The sequence below is a fragment of the Aulonocara stuartgranti genome, assembly GCF_965226115.1.
Source record: "Aulonocara stuartgranti genome assembly, chromosome: 9".
In the NCBI taxonomy this organism is placed as follows: Eukaryota; Metazoa; Chordata; class Actinopteri; order Cichliformes; family Cichlidae; genus Aulonocara; species Aulonocara stuartgranti.
The window spans coordinates 1,524,726-1,539,481 of NC_138960.1; the positions used below are offsets into that span (position 1 = coordinate 1,524,726).

At 41.0% G+C, this 14,756-nt stretch overlaps 1 protein-coding gene and 1 long non-coding RNA gene across 4 annotated transcripts in view; one reads left to right on the forward strand and one right to left on the reverse strand.

The window, feature by feature from the left end:
- The window catches only part of LOC309713869 (G2/M phase-specific E3 ubiquitin-protein ligase-like), a 234,809-nt gene that overhangs the window by 213,870 nt on the left and 6,183 nt on the right, over positions 1-14,756 (forward strand). Inside the window, exon 2 of one of the 2 annotated variants that reach the window (XM_082545777.1) lies at positions 13,464-14,755. In XM_082545777.1, the coding sequence (XP_082401903.1) occupies positions 14,680-14,755 (76 nt within the window). In that variant the 5' untranslated portion in view covers positions 13,464-14,679. The remainder of the gene's footprint in view (positions 1-13,463; position 14,756) is intronic. The other variant, XM_082545776.1, reaches the window with a different exon arrangement.
- LOC309714479 lies at positions 1,652-4,422 on the reverse strand. 2 transcript variants are annotated; one of them, XR_014278943.1, is made up of 5 exons: positions 4,329-4,422; positions 3,565-3,630; positions 3,059-3,214; positions 2,514-2,606; positions 1,652-2,216 (listed from the first exon to the last, which is right to left on the reverse strand). It is a non-coding gene; the product is annotated as an uncharacterized lncRNA (long non-coding RNA). The 2 variants fall into 2 exon arrangements; XR_014278944.1 differs by lacking the exon at positions 4,329-4,422 and adding an exon at positions 4,173-4,322.

A 14,756-nucleotide genomic window follows, 5' to 3' on the forward strand; every position in this document is an offset into this window, starting at 1 on the left:
GAACATAGATGATATATTTTCAGGTTAGATAGTTTAGATTAGTTACTTCAACACATTTCTTATTTGTGGCAGTAAAATGTTAAATTTAAGTTAGATTAATTCAAATATTATATTTTCAGCCACCTTGTGCTTTATTAATTAGTTTTACATAAATCTATTTTGTCAACAGGTTCCACACAAATGAATTAAGTACATCCAACTTATTTTTTTAAATTTATTTTATTGCCAACACATTCAGTGAGCATTTGTGTAAACCCAGTCCAAAATAAAACACAACAGCTCATTAGGGTTAGTAATTAACAGTATGTAGACAGATGCAACATCAAGACTTTAAATTAAATGTCTGTATCTACCAGAAATAGAAGAAAAAAAAAACGCATTGAAGATCACATAACACATTGATAAGATGACACTTGAGTTATGCACATGTGATGCTAGTAAGGTCTGTGAGTGTTTTTTTCTTTTAGTGTCTAAAATGGATAGCAAAGTTGCTATTTGCAATGATTGCTTAGGGTCAGTCCAGTAACACAATGCCAATGAAGTGCTTTCCTTTAACAATGCAAAGTGAAGTGTCCACCTCAACAGCCACAATTTAAAAAAAAAAAAAAGTAACAACAACAACAACAACAACAACAATAATAATAATAATAATAATAATAAATAGTCCACTGATATTAGCAATCAAAGAAAATTACATCACCATCCCAAATAAAACTTTAACAAAACATGCCAACATTATGGTCTAACAATAAAACAGCTTGTCAGCGTTCAGTTTTTTTGCAACAGCACAGCAGTAACCATTTAACACTTGCCACTGTCAACATTTATTTTACTAGTGTTTGGGCAAAAAACTTCAGATGTAAACATTTTAACATGGAAACAATTGTTCGTCTTTAAAAGTCCACAAAATATACATTCATCCTGCATTCCCAACTTGGATGATCTGATATCCTCGTGTTGGTGTTGTTCCCAGACCATCATGAAAATGTTGTTCCAGGTTCAACATTGCAAGTGGCCAATCACATTGTTGTGACGTTATTCTATTCCAAGCCATTCGTGCATTTATGAAATTCCAATGTTGCAAGGACAATATCAATTCTGCTTACTGTTTATTAAAGGGTTACGGTTAGGGTTAGGGTCAGTTGATCGGCGGACAGAGGCGGACAGCTTAAGTACAGTTTTTTGTTTTACGCCAGTTTTTCCCGAAGTCGCAAAAGTATGACGTCACAACATTCTGATTGGTCACTTGCAATGTTGATCCTGGAACAACATTTAGTATGATGATCTGGGAACAACACCAACACGAGGATATCAGATCAACCTCCTAACTTACCCTTAATTTTAGTATGTATTGCAATTACCTTTACAATGCACACAATGTAACACAAACTGAATATGAACATATTTCCACCTCATAACAATATGCCTTGAACGCTAATATACACACCACCCTTCAACATTTCTGGTGCAGTATCATCTCTCAATTAAATCCTTTAAATCTCAATACTTTTGATTGTCTCTTAGCTTTCAGTCTTGAGGTTAACTGAGATTCAGTGCATATATCCCACCCATTAAGAGTGCACATGCAGAGGCCAGGTCTTCCAGGTCATGCAGGACACACTAGATGGTTATACCCACTGTAGGATAATTTCCAATAAACCAAGTTCAAAAAAGAAGAGTCTATGGCTGACGCGTGTTCCTGGTTTCCAAAAGAAATGCTTCCAGTTGCATTATGATTTGAAGACTGTTTATTTATTACAAACGGAAGATGTAACAATGAACTCCTTCCTAAAAAGCATGAAAGTTCCAAAAAATAGCAGTTATCCAGAACTAGCTGTGCACACGGTCAGAAAACCGTGAGACTCCTAACCTCTCTGTCCATGCTCCTCCCCTTCCCTCTCACACAGGGTTTCATGCTACTATTGCACTTACATAATTAAAGTGAGAGGTACCCCCTTTTAGGTTCCAATCCCAAAACAGTGACTTAAAATTACTTTATGTAAACACATATATTTTCACATTTATTAATCCTGAAAAGATGACTTATGTAATGAATCTATGAATTATAAAACAAACATGAACTCAATCGTAAATAAAAATATAAAGCAGACGTCTGGCGCTTACACCCACATCGGCTGGAGGAGTGCTGGCATCAGCTCTTTCGATGGTAAAGATAGCAAGGGTAATTTGTTCCAGCTCCCTCTGAACAGCTGTAGCTTAGACACAAAAACATAGAAAAATGGCATCCAGTTTTAAAAAAAGAAAGAAAAAGGGCCAAAGCTACCCTTTAATGACGTAAACACAATATTAGGAACATGCACCCCAGTGCGCCACTATTTTAGACTACAGATTCAACGATAAATATAAATAGTTTGGGTATACAAGAAGATTTCCCAAAACATTTAAACAGGTTCCATGCAAATTACAACAACAACAACATTACAACATGCAACAACATTAGTTATTCAAAATTTGGTTTAATACAGATAAAAAACTAAACTAAAATTACCAACCAATTATTCTTTGAAGAGGATGCTTGGGTCTTCATTCAGGTAAAAAGGTAGTGCCCTGAGGACACACTCCCTCCCCTTTTCAATGGTTTCCTTCTGTAGAGAGTGGCAGAGATACAGGAAGAGAAAACAGATATACTTTAGGATGACAGAAACTCACATTATACGCAAAATGAATGACATATCCACTGCACAGATAGACATGTACACAAGACCAACTAATCATCACATGGACATGAATAGTTAACCTGTTGGGCAGGGTTTCCACCACATTAGATATGTCCATAATGGAGGTAAAGACAAACTAATACATCATCTTTTTTGCATTCAAAACATAACATAAAAACATTCACTTCTGGTTTAACCTAAATCAAGGGATCAGATTTTACATATGTTTAGGTAATTTAAATTTTCCAACGTTTTGAGTACCAAACTTTGTCTTGCTTAATATAAATGTAAGTGCACTGTGCAGCTACCATACACTAGCTGTTTAAATTTGAAAATGATCTTATTAGCCATAATATTTTGCTACCAACAGAATAACGCACCTGTGTGGCTGGGGCCAAAGTTTGTCTAATTTTCTTCCCTGCAACGCCTCCTTTTTTCTTGAAGACTTTTATGAGCTGGTCAGTGTATTGGTCAAGTTGTGTAAAAAGCCTTGGAACATGTGCAGCAGTAGTAATCCTCACATATTCTGCTTCCACCTGAAAATATGTCAACAAACACAACATACTGTACTGTAAATATACATACTATATGTACACATATACAAACTAAAACTAATGTAGTAAGACCTCATTAAAGCTATAATTTTAACACAAACATTTACACAAAATGCTAATGGAGCCATTACAGCTTTTATTGTTATTTATCAAGTTCCAAAAAATATTGATCACAGCTGATCTGAAAAGAATTTCATGCCTCAGGCCCTTGAACTGCAACCTTTACCATGGTTCAGATGTGGAGAAGAAATAACAGGGGCATGGGATGGGTCACAAAAGAAAACTTAACTTATAAAACAGTTTTGTTTTTAAAAGTATAACAGTTCACATACCACATACAAGCTCAGCAATACCACATACACCACATCAGTATAGGAGGGAGCAGGTAAAGGCAGGATCTGAGATTTATAAAGAAAAAAAAAAATTAATTCCTTAATTTCAAGAAGCAAATTATTGTTTGAATTACAACTAAATAAAATACTACTCAGAAGAAAAGCAAGAGATTGACACTGCCATGTGCTAACTTTCTATAGAAGAAATTATCACCAGGTCTGTCGACCTCCATTGTCTGTCCACTCATATGTCTTGAATAATTTTATTAAAAAAATTAAGTGTGTACTTTCACAAACTGTAATTTATAACTACATTGATATGTATAACTCTGCTAGGAAACATGCTGTATTTACAGACCATTTTTACATAATACAGATTACTGATAGAGCAGAACAATGGTGTCACAGTGGCTTTCGCCCTTGACTTTTTGGATTTTAAATGTCACTTTATGCTATCCTTGCTATCCTATTCGATATTTCCGACTCTCGGATTACAGAAAAGGAATCCCAAGAAAGCAAATGGAAAAATAACCCCTTGAAAGAATAACCCCATGAACCCCTGTAGCTAATCCCTTAATAAAACAAAAAACAATAAAAATGTTTCTTACACAGTCCACAAAATAAGCATGTCCAGGACCCAGTAAAACTAATGTAAAACAAGCACACGCAAACGATATAACATGTCTTGTAAGACAAACGCAAAATATAACCATGCTGGACATATAGATACTACACAACATAGTCAAAGAAAAAAGTGGTCTTACCTCTCAAAGAAACAGCAGCTTGGCGCCAAAACAGCCTTTTTCAGTTAAATTTGAAGTCTTGCGCATGAGCAGGCACAAGCCGTGAAACCTTCTTGTTCTGTGCGGTTTCATTACAACTGTTTTTGCATTACTGCCACCTTGTGGATATACAAGGTATATCGATCCTAATTGACTTAACTTAAATGTTATGCGATCAAGTAACACATTAGTATTATGTACGTTGAATAATAGACACAATTACGTAGACTTGATTAGAAAAACATATGTTAACTTAACAAAAACATATATTTTAAGTAAAATGAAAATAAATAATTAATATACACTGAACAATCCACCTCATTCATTTTTTTGAGTGAAGGCTGTAGGTTGCAGCCATTGCTCTCACATTGTATAAATGTAACAGGCCTCTGTGCTGGTTCTAATAGTCTGAGCTGCTTTAAGCTTTATTTGAGTATTTTAATTACAAATTGATATCAAATATGATGTCAACAATATTAGTTGTGAATTATAGCTGTCTGTTGACAGGTCATGTTTTTTCTGTATGCTGGATTGTTCCTGAGGTGGATTCCTTCAGTGAATTAGATGGCGAGCCTTCACACCTAGACTTAGAGAGACTGAGATTCCCTTTTTTTCCACGTGATGATCTGCTGCACCTTGCGGTGTGGTAGGACTGTATCACTCACACTTTCACACACAGCTGGATATACATAAGAAAACAGACTGGCATTTTCTCATCCCTATTCTTTCACACCCTGGGAATTTTTGGACTATCCCCCTTGTCAGTCTGCCCCAGGGCAGCTGTGGGTACAACTGTAGCTGCCTCCACCAGTGTGTGAATGTGAGAGTGAATGAATAGTGGTATTGAAAAGCACTTTGAGGGGTCCCGAAAAGCGCTATATAAATGCAATCCATTATTGTTATTATTATTATTGGACATTTTTTATTTGGGACTTTGGATAATAAGCTGTTGTGTAGAACATTCTCCACATGTGAAAGGTGTGTGAAATTTTCATTTGAATGGACATTGAATTTGTGTAATCTGTTTTTTATAACGGTTAAGGAGTCAGGTTACTAGGGTGCATCCAACACTGAAAACCAAAAGTTAACACTTGGCCACGTCACTGTGTTTTACTTTTCTTTAATTTTTTGTAAGCTTTCTTTTCCACGAGTGCAAAGTGGTTGTCAAACTTATGGTTTATTTCACTAAAGCCGGCTGGTTCTTTTGAGTTACATTCCTGTCTGTGTGTCTCATTTAAACACACCCCTGTGCTCCTATAGTCGAACCTATTTAGCCCATTGATATAATCTTTTCAACATTTCTCCTTACTGTGTTAGAATCAGAATCAGAATCAGAAAGGGGTTTATTGCCAAATGTTGAGCAGGTTTACAACATTAGGAAATTGCTGCGGTGCTTCAGTGCAAACATAGTGTCATAAATAGCACTTAAATAGTGTCATAAATAGCACTTAAATAGACATGAAAAAATAAAAGTAGGGATAAGAATTAAAAGTGCTACGTAGAAAGATATGTGCATGAGCTATACATGAGATATATACATGAGAATAAGAATTAAGAGTGCTACGTAGAAAGATATATACATGAGTGCAGGTGGTGATCAGTGCCAAACATGGAATGATGCAGTGACACAGCGTAGGGTCATGTGTTAGTGGTGGGAACAGTCATATGGTTATTGTTCATGTGTCCAACAGCAGAGGGGAAGAAACTGTTCTTATGGCGAGAGGTTCTGGTGCGAATGGACCGGAGCCTCCTGCCTGAGGGGAGCAGGTCAAACAGACTGTGTCCAGGGTGAGAAGGGTCAGCTGAGATCCGAGCTGCACGCCGCAATGTCCTGGGGGTGTACAGGTCCTGCAGAGATGGGAGTCTGCAGCCAATCACCTTCTCAGCAGAGCGCACAACACGCTGCAGTCTCTGTTTGTCCCTGATAGTGGCTCCAGCGTACCACACGGTGATGGAGGAGGTGAGGATGGACTCGATGATTGCAGTGTAGAATTGCATCATCGTCCGTGTTGGCAGGTTGAATTTCTTCAGCTGCCTCAGGAAGTACATCCTCTGCTGGGCTTTCTTGATGACGGAGGTGATGGTGGGCTCCCACTTCAGGTCCTGGGTGATGGTGGTAACCAGGAAGCGGAATGAGTCCACAGAGGTGATGGGGGTGTCAGTCAGGATGATGGGGGGGAGTGGGGCTGTGTGCTTCCTGAAGTCCACAATAATCTCCACTGTCTTCTGGGCATTCAGCACCAGGTTGTTGTGGCTGCACCAGGACACCAGACGTTCAACCTCCCTCCTGTAGGCAGACTCATCCCCGTCAGAGATGAGCCCAATAACGGTGGTGTCATCTGCAAACTTGATTAGCTTGACAGACTGGTGGGTGGAGGTGCAGCAGTTGGTGTACAGGGAGAAGAGCAGAGGAGAAAGAACACAGCCCTGAGGGGAGCCGGTGCTGATGGTCCGGGAGTCCGAGACATTCTTTCCCAGCCTCACATGCTGCTTCCTGTCCGTCAGGAAGTCAGTGATCCACCGGCAGATGGGATCAGGCACATTCATCTGGGAAAGCTTGTCTCGGAGATGGTCTGGAAGGATGGTGTTGAAGGCAGAGCTGAAGTCCACAAACAGGATCCTGGCGTAGGTTCCTGGGGAGTCCAGATGCTGCAGGATGAAGTGTAGGGCCATGTTGATGGCGTCGTCTACAGACCTGTTGGCTCTATATGCAAACTGCAGGGGGTCCAGGAGGGGGGCCGTGAGGGTCCTGAGATGGGAGAGAACTAGGCGCTCAAAAGACTTCATGACCACAGATGTCAGAGCCACGGGTCTGTAGTCATTTAGTCCAGTGATCCTAGGTTTCTTGGGGACAGGGATTATGGTGGAGGACTTGAAGCAGGCAGGTACATGACATGCCTGCAGTGAGGAGTTGAAAATGCCAGAAAACACTGGGGCCAGCTCGTTTGCACAGTGTCTGAGGGTGGCAGGAGACACGCCGTCTGGGCCGGGAGCTTTCCGAGCATTCAGGTTCTTAAACTGCTTCCTCACATCTGCTTCATGGATATGAAGAGTTGTGGTGGGAGGAGGTGGTGTGAAATCCTCTTTTGTGTGGGGTGAGGAGGGGGGTGTTGTAGGTGAACAGTTTGAAGGTGGTGATGGCTCTATGGAGGGGGGAGAGGTGGGGGAATTAGTGTCCAAAGTGCCTCTATTGTTGGGGCCGTTGGAGGTGTGAAGGCTGCCTGATGGCTCGTCAAAACGGCAGTAGAAGTCGTTAAGGGTGTTGGCTAAGAGCAAGTCATCAGTGGAGTGGGGGGTTTTAGGCTTGTAGTTTGTGATATTCCTAAAACCTTTCCACACAGAGGCCGAGTCATTCTCTGAGATCTGCTGCTGCATCTTCTCAGAGTGCTGATGTTTAGCAATGTCCACTTCTTTAGTGAACCTGTACTTGGCCTCTCTGTAGCAGTCCCTGTCTCCGCTTCTGAACGCCTTTCTCTTTTCCAGCCACAGCTTTTTGAGTTTAGGAGTAAACCAGGGTTTGTCATTGTTATAACTCACCCTGGTGCGTGATGGCACAATGCTGTCCTCACAGAAGTGGATATAGGAGGTGACAGTGTCCGTAAACTCGTCCAAGCTGTTAGAAGCAGCTCAGATTGGCTTTGTTAAAGTCCCCAAGAGCAATGATGAGAGAGTCCGGGAATGTCCGCTCCATGTGCAGTATCTGCTCCGCGAGTGCGCACTGAGCTGCCTGCGCATCTGCGTCTGGCGGGATGTAAACAGCGGCCAGGATGAATGAAGCAAACTCCCGCGGAGAATAAAACGGTTTGCAGTGGATAAAAAGATATTCCAGAGAGGAAGAGCAGTGCTGAGCAATCACTGTCACATCTGTGCACCAGCCACTATTGATGTAGAAGCAGAGACCTCCACCTTTGGACTTACCGGAGAGAGCGGCCTGCCGGTCCGCGTGCAGCAGATGGAAGCCCTCCAGCTTGAGCGCGCAGTCTGGGATGTTCTCACTGAGCCACGACTCCGTAAAACATAAGACACAGGAGGAGGCAAAGTCTCTGTTCATGCTTCTCATCAGGGCCAGTTCGTCAATCTTATTCCCGAGTGAGCGTACATTAGAAAGGAAGATCCCAGGAAGAGCAGTTCGCAGTCCGCGTCTCCTCAAACGCACGAGTGCGCCGGCTCGCTTCCCTCTCTTTCGGCGTCTCGCTTTCCTGGTCAGAGTCAGCAGTAAATCTGCCGCAGATGCGACAAATATTGGAAATAAATCCACAGGCGTTGTAGTCCTGTAGTTAAGGAGCTCTTCTCTGGTGTACGAGTATCCAGAGGAGTGCCCAGACACAGAAGAAATGCACAAAAACAAAACAAAAGTAACGCACTGAAGCATGTTACATGTGATTGTGTGAAAACTAGAGTGTTGATAAAATTGGGATGGTGGGGGAGGTATACAATAAAACCACCCTGTAGTTCCCCATGGATGAAATTGAAGGGCAGATAACAGTGAAGGGATGAGTGGGGCCACTGCAGCCGCACACATCCAGCCTCTGGGTAACGCACCAAGGCTTCCAGCAGCACCCACCCCAGTACTCACTGCCACTAACAGAGGCAGACACACAGACACTCCAAAGAAGCAACCACTACTCTCCAGCCACCAAGAGGCCGCCAGACGCCCATAGTACCAGAGAGTATCCTGGAGAGATTACAGCCGACCACCCCCACTAAGTAATGTAAATAATGAGTGGGGACCAGAGAGAGACAAATTCATCCAGATTTTTGAAGAGGTAGACATTCTCTTTACAGTAATGTGATCATGATTGATACATAAGGTGTTTTTTTGATTTCCAGCTCACGAGGATCGTTTTCTTGGTGATGCAAAAAGAAGCAAGGCATATATATGATGTATTTGCTTCCATATCTAGTTCACTTATGTCACTTATGATGCACAGCCTGGTTGAGGTTGGGATACAGCAACTAAACTATACGGATAGTTCTTCACATATCTTAAGCCAGAACCTCTTGACAGGCATGCAGGACCATATAGCAAGCATATATCCGAAAAAGTTGATTCTATTCATTTGGACTTACCGTTTTCAGTGGGAGAAATATTTTGTCATTCATCCAAATTACTTTGTCCATATTAGCTGACTGCAGGTTTACTCAGTCTGATAAACAGTAAATTAATATGCAAATTGTCATGACCATTGATCAACAACCACTGATGAATTCCCATTGTTTGTTTTTTTAATAATTTAAAAATGCATAAGCATATCAGAATGATGTGATGGTGAGGAAGAGCACCCCTCCTCACAACACCCAGGTTCTGTGTCTAACCTCAGCCGATGTGAGAATTTCACTTCACGGAGTTAACCCACGGAAGGCTGCTGGTCCAGATATCATCCCTGGGAGAGTGCTCAGAGAATGTGTAGACCAGCTGGCAGATGTTCTCGCTGACATCTTCAGTCTTTACTTCCCGTGGAAACTGAGAAATCTCCCACCACCCATTCTCACCACCTTCTACAGAACGACTGTCAAGAACGTCCTAAAGAGCTGCATCACTGTCTGATATGGGAACTGCACCGTATCGGATCGCAATACCCTATGCGGATATTAAGAACATCTGAAAAGCTCATTGGAGCCTCTCTTCCCTTCATCACATGCACCTATCGCAAATGGTGCACCTGCAAAGCCACCAGCATTGTGGAGGACCCCACACACTCTTCACCCTGAACTCTTTAGGCCCTCAATGCCAGACTGCAAAACAGTGTCTTCCCCCTGAACACTCTGTGACTGGACTGACACACCCACGCAAACCTTCATACTAACAGCTGCTGGGCGGAAGAACCTGCGATTATGTTCCTTTGTACACCTAGGATGCAGCAGTCTGTCAGTGATGGACCTCTCCCGTTCTGCAACAGCTTCATGCATGGGGTGGGAGCCATTATTAAGAATGATGTTATTTTTGCCAGAGTTCTTCTGTCTCCGACCACTTGCACTTGGTCAAATGGGCATCCTAGAACAGAGCTGGCCTTCACGATGAGCTTATCCAACTGCTTCCATCTCAACTGTATATAAGCTGTTGTTCCAACAGACAACACCATAGAAGATGAATGACACCACAGCAGAGTCAAAAAAGGTCTTCAGAGCACCCCCGGTACTCGAAAAGATCTGTCAGTGGACGCATAGGAGAAAACTAAGGGTTCAGTGTCTAGCCCAAGGATATATGGGCAAGATACACATTCAATTTTATTTATGCAGATTCTAATGTATTATTGTAAGCTAGAACCTACAATAATACATACAGAGAATAACCCAACAATCATATGATCCCCTATGAGCAAGCACTTTGGCGACAGTGGGAAGGAAAAACTCCCTTTTAACAGGAAGATACCTCCGACAGAACCAAGCTCAGGGAGGGGCGGGGCCATCTGCTGCGACCGGATGGGGTGAGAGAAGGAAGACAGGCAAGGCAAGGCAAGTTTATTTATACAGCACAATTCAACAACTAGGTGATTCAAAGTGCTTCACAGAGACATTAAAAAACAAAAAACAATAAAAAGTGTGTTTTAAAATTGATAAAAAAAAAAAGTAGATAAAATCAGTAGTTAAAATTTAAGTTTTGCAATTTAAGCTTAAAAGTGTAGATTTGGTGCTTTATTCAAATGCAGCTGAGAACAGGTGAGTCTTCAACCTGGATTTAAATAAACTGAGTGTTTCAGCTGATCTGAGGCTTTCTGGGAGTTTGTTCCAGATATAAGGAGCATAAAAGCTGAATGCAGCTTCTCCGTGTCTGGTTCTGACTCTGGGAACTGATAAAAGACCAGATCCAGATGACCTGAGGGATCTGGAAGGTTCATACTGGGTCAGGAGGTCACTGATGTATTTTGGTCCTAAACCATTCGGAGCTTTATAGACCAGCATCAGAACTTTAAAGTCTATCCTCTGACGGACAGGCAGCCAGTGTAAAGACCTCAGAGCTGGACTGATGTGGTCCACTTTTTTGGTCTTAGTGAGGACTCAAGCAGCAGAGCTCTGAATGAGCTGTAGTTGTCTGACTGATTTTTTAGGTAGACCTGTAAAGATGCTGTTACAGTAATCAAGCCTACTAAAGATGAATGCATGGACTAGTTTTTCCAGGCCCTGTTGAGACATCAGATCTTTTATCCTTGATATATTCTTGAGGTGATAGTAAGCTGACTTTGTTATTGTCTTAATGTGTTTTTCTAAGTTTAGGTCTGCATCCATCACTACACCCAAATTTCTCGCCTGGTTTGTGGTTTTTAGGTGTATAGATTGAAGTTCTCTGGTGACCTGTAATCGTTTTTCTTTGGCACCAAAGACTATTACCTCAGTTTTGTTTTTGTTTAGCTGGAGAAAATTGTGGCACAACCAGTCATTAATTTCCTCAATGCATTTACCAAGAGCCTGTACAGGGCCTCGATCTCCTGGTGACATTGTGATGTATATTTGTGTGTCATCTGCATAGCTGTGATAGTTTATTTTGTTGTTCTTTATAATCTGTGCCAGTGGGAGCATGTAAATGTTAAACAGAGGGGGTCCCAAGATGGAACCTTGGGGAACTCCACATGTGATACTTGTCTGCTCAGATGTGAAGTTACCTATTGATACAAAGTATTTCCTGTTTTCTAAGTATATTTTGAACCAGTTTAGTACAGTTCCTGAAAGACCTGCCCAGTTCTCCAGTCGTTTGCGTAATATGTTGTGGTCAACTGTATCAAATGCTGCACTGAGATCCAGTAAAACTAAGACTGACATTTTTCCACTGTCTGTATTCAGACATATGTCATTAAACACTTTGGTCAGAGCGGTTTCAGTGCTGTGGTTCTGTCTAAAGCCTGACTGGAAGGCATCATAGCAGTTATTCTGTTTTAAGAAGTAATTGAGCTGTTGAGAAACTGCTTTTTCAATGATCTTACTTAAAAATGGGAGATTTGAGATCGGCCTGTAGTTGTTCATTTGTGTCTTGTCAAGATTGTCCTTTTTCAGTATAGGTTTGATTACAGCAGTTTTTAGTGATTCTGGAAACACACCTGACATTAAAGAAAAGTTGACGATCTGTAACAGGTCTGACTCAAAAGTCTTTGAGACCTTTTTGAAAAAACTTGTTGGCATTACATCTAAAAAGCAAGAGGAGGGGTTCAGTTGACCTAAGATGTCCTCCAGGTCTTTGCTGTTAATAGGGCGAAACTGTTTGATGGTGTTTAAACACTTTTTCGGTGGACACAGTACATATCCTGAATATGCTGTTGATGTACCAATTGCTTGTCTAATCTTTTGGATTTTTCTGTGAATAATTTGGCAAAGTCATTGCAGGTCAGAGTGGTCTATTAACACATAGTGAGTGAGGAAAGTGACTGAAGAAGAAATACACATGGAGAAGAAGAGACCTGAGGAGGGGGATGACTTGAGCAATCGAGCAACCCTCCATCTCAGTGCAAACACCTACAGTTTAGTTTTATTTATGTTATTACTAAAAACCAGGGAGTGGTATTAAGAAGTGGGGTATATATAAATTAACTAGGCAGAAAGAGAGTGAGAGGTGGAGAAAATAGGACCTTTAATTCAGTTGTGGCTCCCAGCAAATACCTGTCTCTGTGATGTATTTATTGTTTTAATAACGTCAGCATTGCAGTGGATTTGTCCTGATCTTGAAAAATTATATATATTGATTTGTACGATGGGAGAGTGGACTGAGCGGGAAGGGGAAAGCCCATCTCTTTGTTAAAGCACCAATAACAGATCCAGGTTTATAATGCCCTGAGCAGTCACGCTGATAGAAGTGTGGATCAGTTTGATACTGAATTTCCTGCTTAGCCTCTAAGTAGATTCTATTTGTCATCTTACTTACCTCTAGCGCTGTGAAAGCCTGTTCAATGCCATTTTGTTATGGTTATTCACATAAATTCACAGGGTGCCACAGATGAACAGCCGCAGTATGAAAATAAAGCTTATTTGCTTTCTTTCCAAATGTTACGTGAGAAGGTTGAAGGTTTCAAGTACTGAAATTGGAGAATGTTTGTTTTATTCTGCCTCACAGAGGCACCAACGATGCAAGTGAGAACACACTTGTGCCATTCTTCATCACTCACAAGTTCAGTCAACTTGAGGCTAAAGGTCAAGTCTTTACGGTGGCCCTGAAGTGCAAATCACACCAACAAATTGCTAAACACAACAACAAAATTGAGAGGCCCTGAAGTGCAAATCACACCAACAAATTGCTAAACACAACAACAAAATCGAGAAACAAAAAAACAAATGGAGAATCACAAAAACAAAACTGAGAATCACAAAAACAAAATTGAGAAGCACAAAAACAAAATTGAGAAGCACAAAAACAAAACTGAGAATCACAAAAACAAATCAAGAAGCACAAAAACAAAACTGAGAATCACAAAAACAAAATTGAGAAGCACAAAAACAAAACTGAGAATCACAAAAACAAAATTGAGAAGCACAAAAACAAAACTGAGAATCACAAAAACAAAATTGAGAAGCACAAAAACAAAACTGAGAATCACAAAAACAAATCAAGAAGCACAAAAACAAAAGAAGAATCACAAAAACAAACCAAGAAGCACAAAAACAAAAGAAGAATCACAAAAACAAACTAAGAAGCACAAAAACAAAAGAAGAATCACAAAAACAAATCGAGAAGCACAAAAACAAAAGAAGAATCACAAAAACAAATCAAGAAGCACAAAAACAAAAGAAGAATCACAAAAACAAATCAAGAAGCACAAAAACAAAAGAAGAATCACAAAAACAAATTAAGAAGCACAAAAACAAAAGAAGAATCACAAAAACAAATTGAGAAGCACAATTACATTAAGAAAACCGGAAAGGGTAGGTACCAGTCGGCAACAGGAGACATCACTGATTGGATGTCCGATCTGTTCGTCTTTGGAACCGGAAGTTACTCTGCCTGTGGCGCATTTCGTTTGAAGAAGAACGGCGGAATGTTTTGTCCTAGCTGTGGGAAAAAGCTGGTTGAGGAGTCGCCGAACTTTTGCAGCGGCTGTGGCGAGAGGCTTTATCACGCATCTTGCATCGGAGACACTTCACTCCCATTGAGTAAGTTAATAAGCATAATAAAATGTTTGTTATTTATTGATTTATTAGCCTAGCGTTAGCTGTTTCCAGCCCATAGCAGACCAGAGGGCTGTTCCACTAAGCGAGCTCAGAAAATCGAGGCTCATTTGAAAATGCACGCAGCTGTCAAAATGACTGCTCAAGACCTTTCTAGTAGTGAAGGTTTGAGGGCAGTTCTAGTGTTAACAAACCTCGCAGCTAGGGTGCCACGGACCAGACTTGTCCACAAGCATATTGCATAATGAATGAGCAGAAAGACTGCAGGTTAGCCTCGTTCCTGGAACCGAATTTGGGGCAATCGAGCCTGGATTTTCAGAG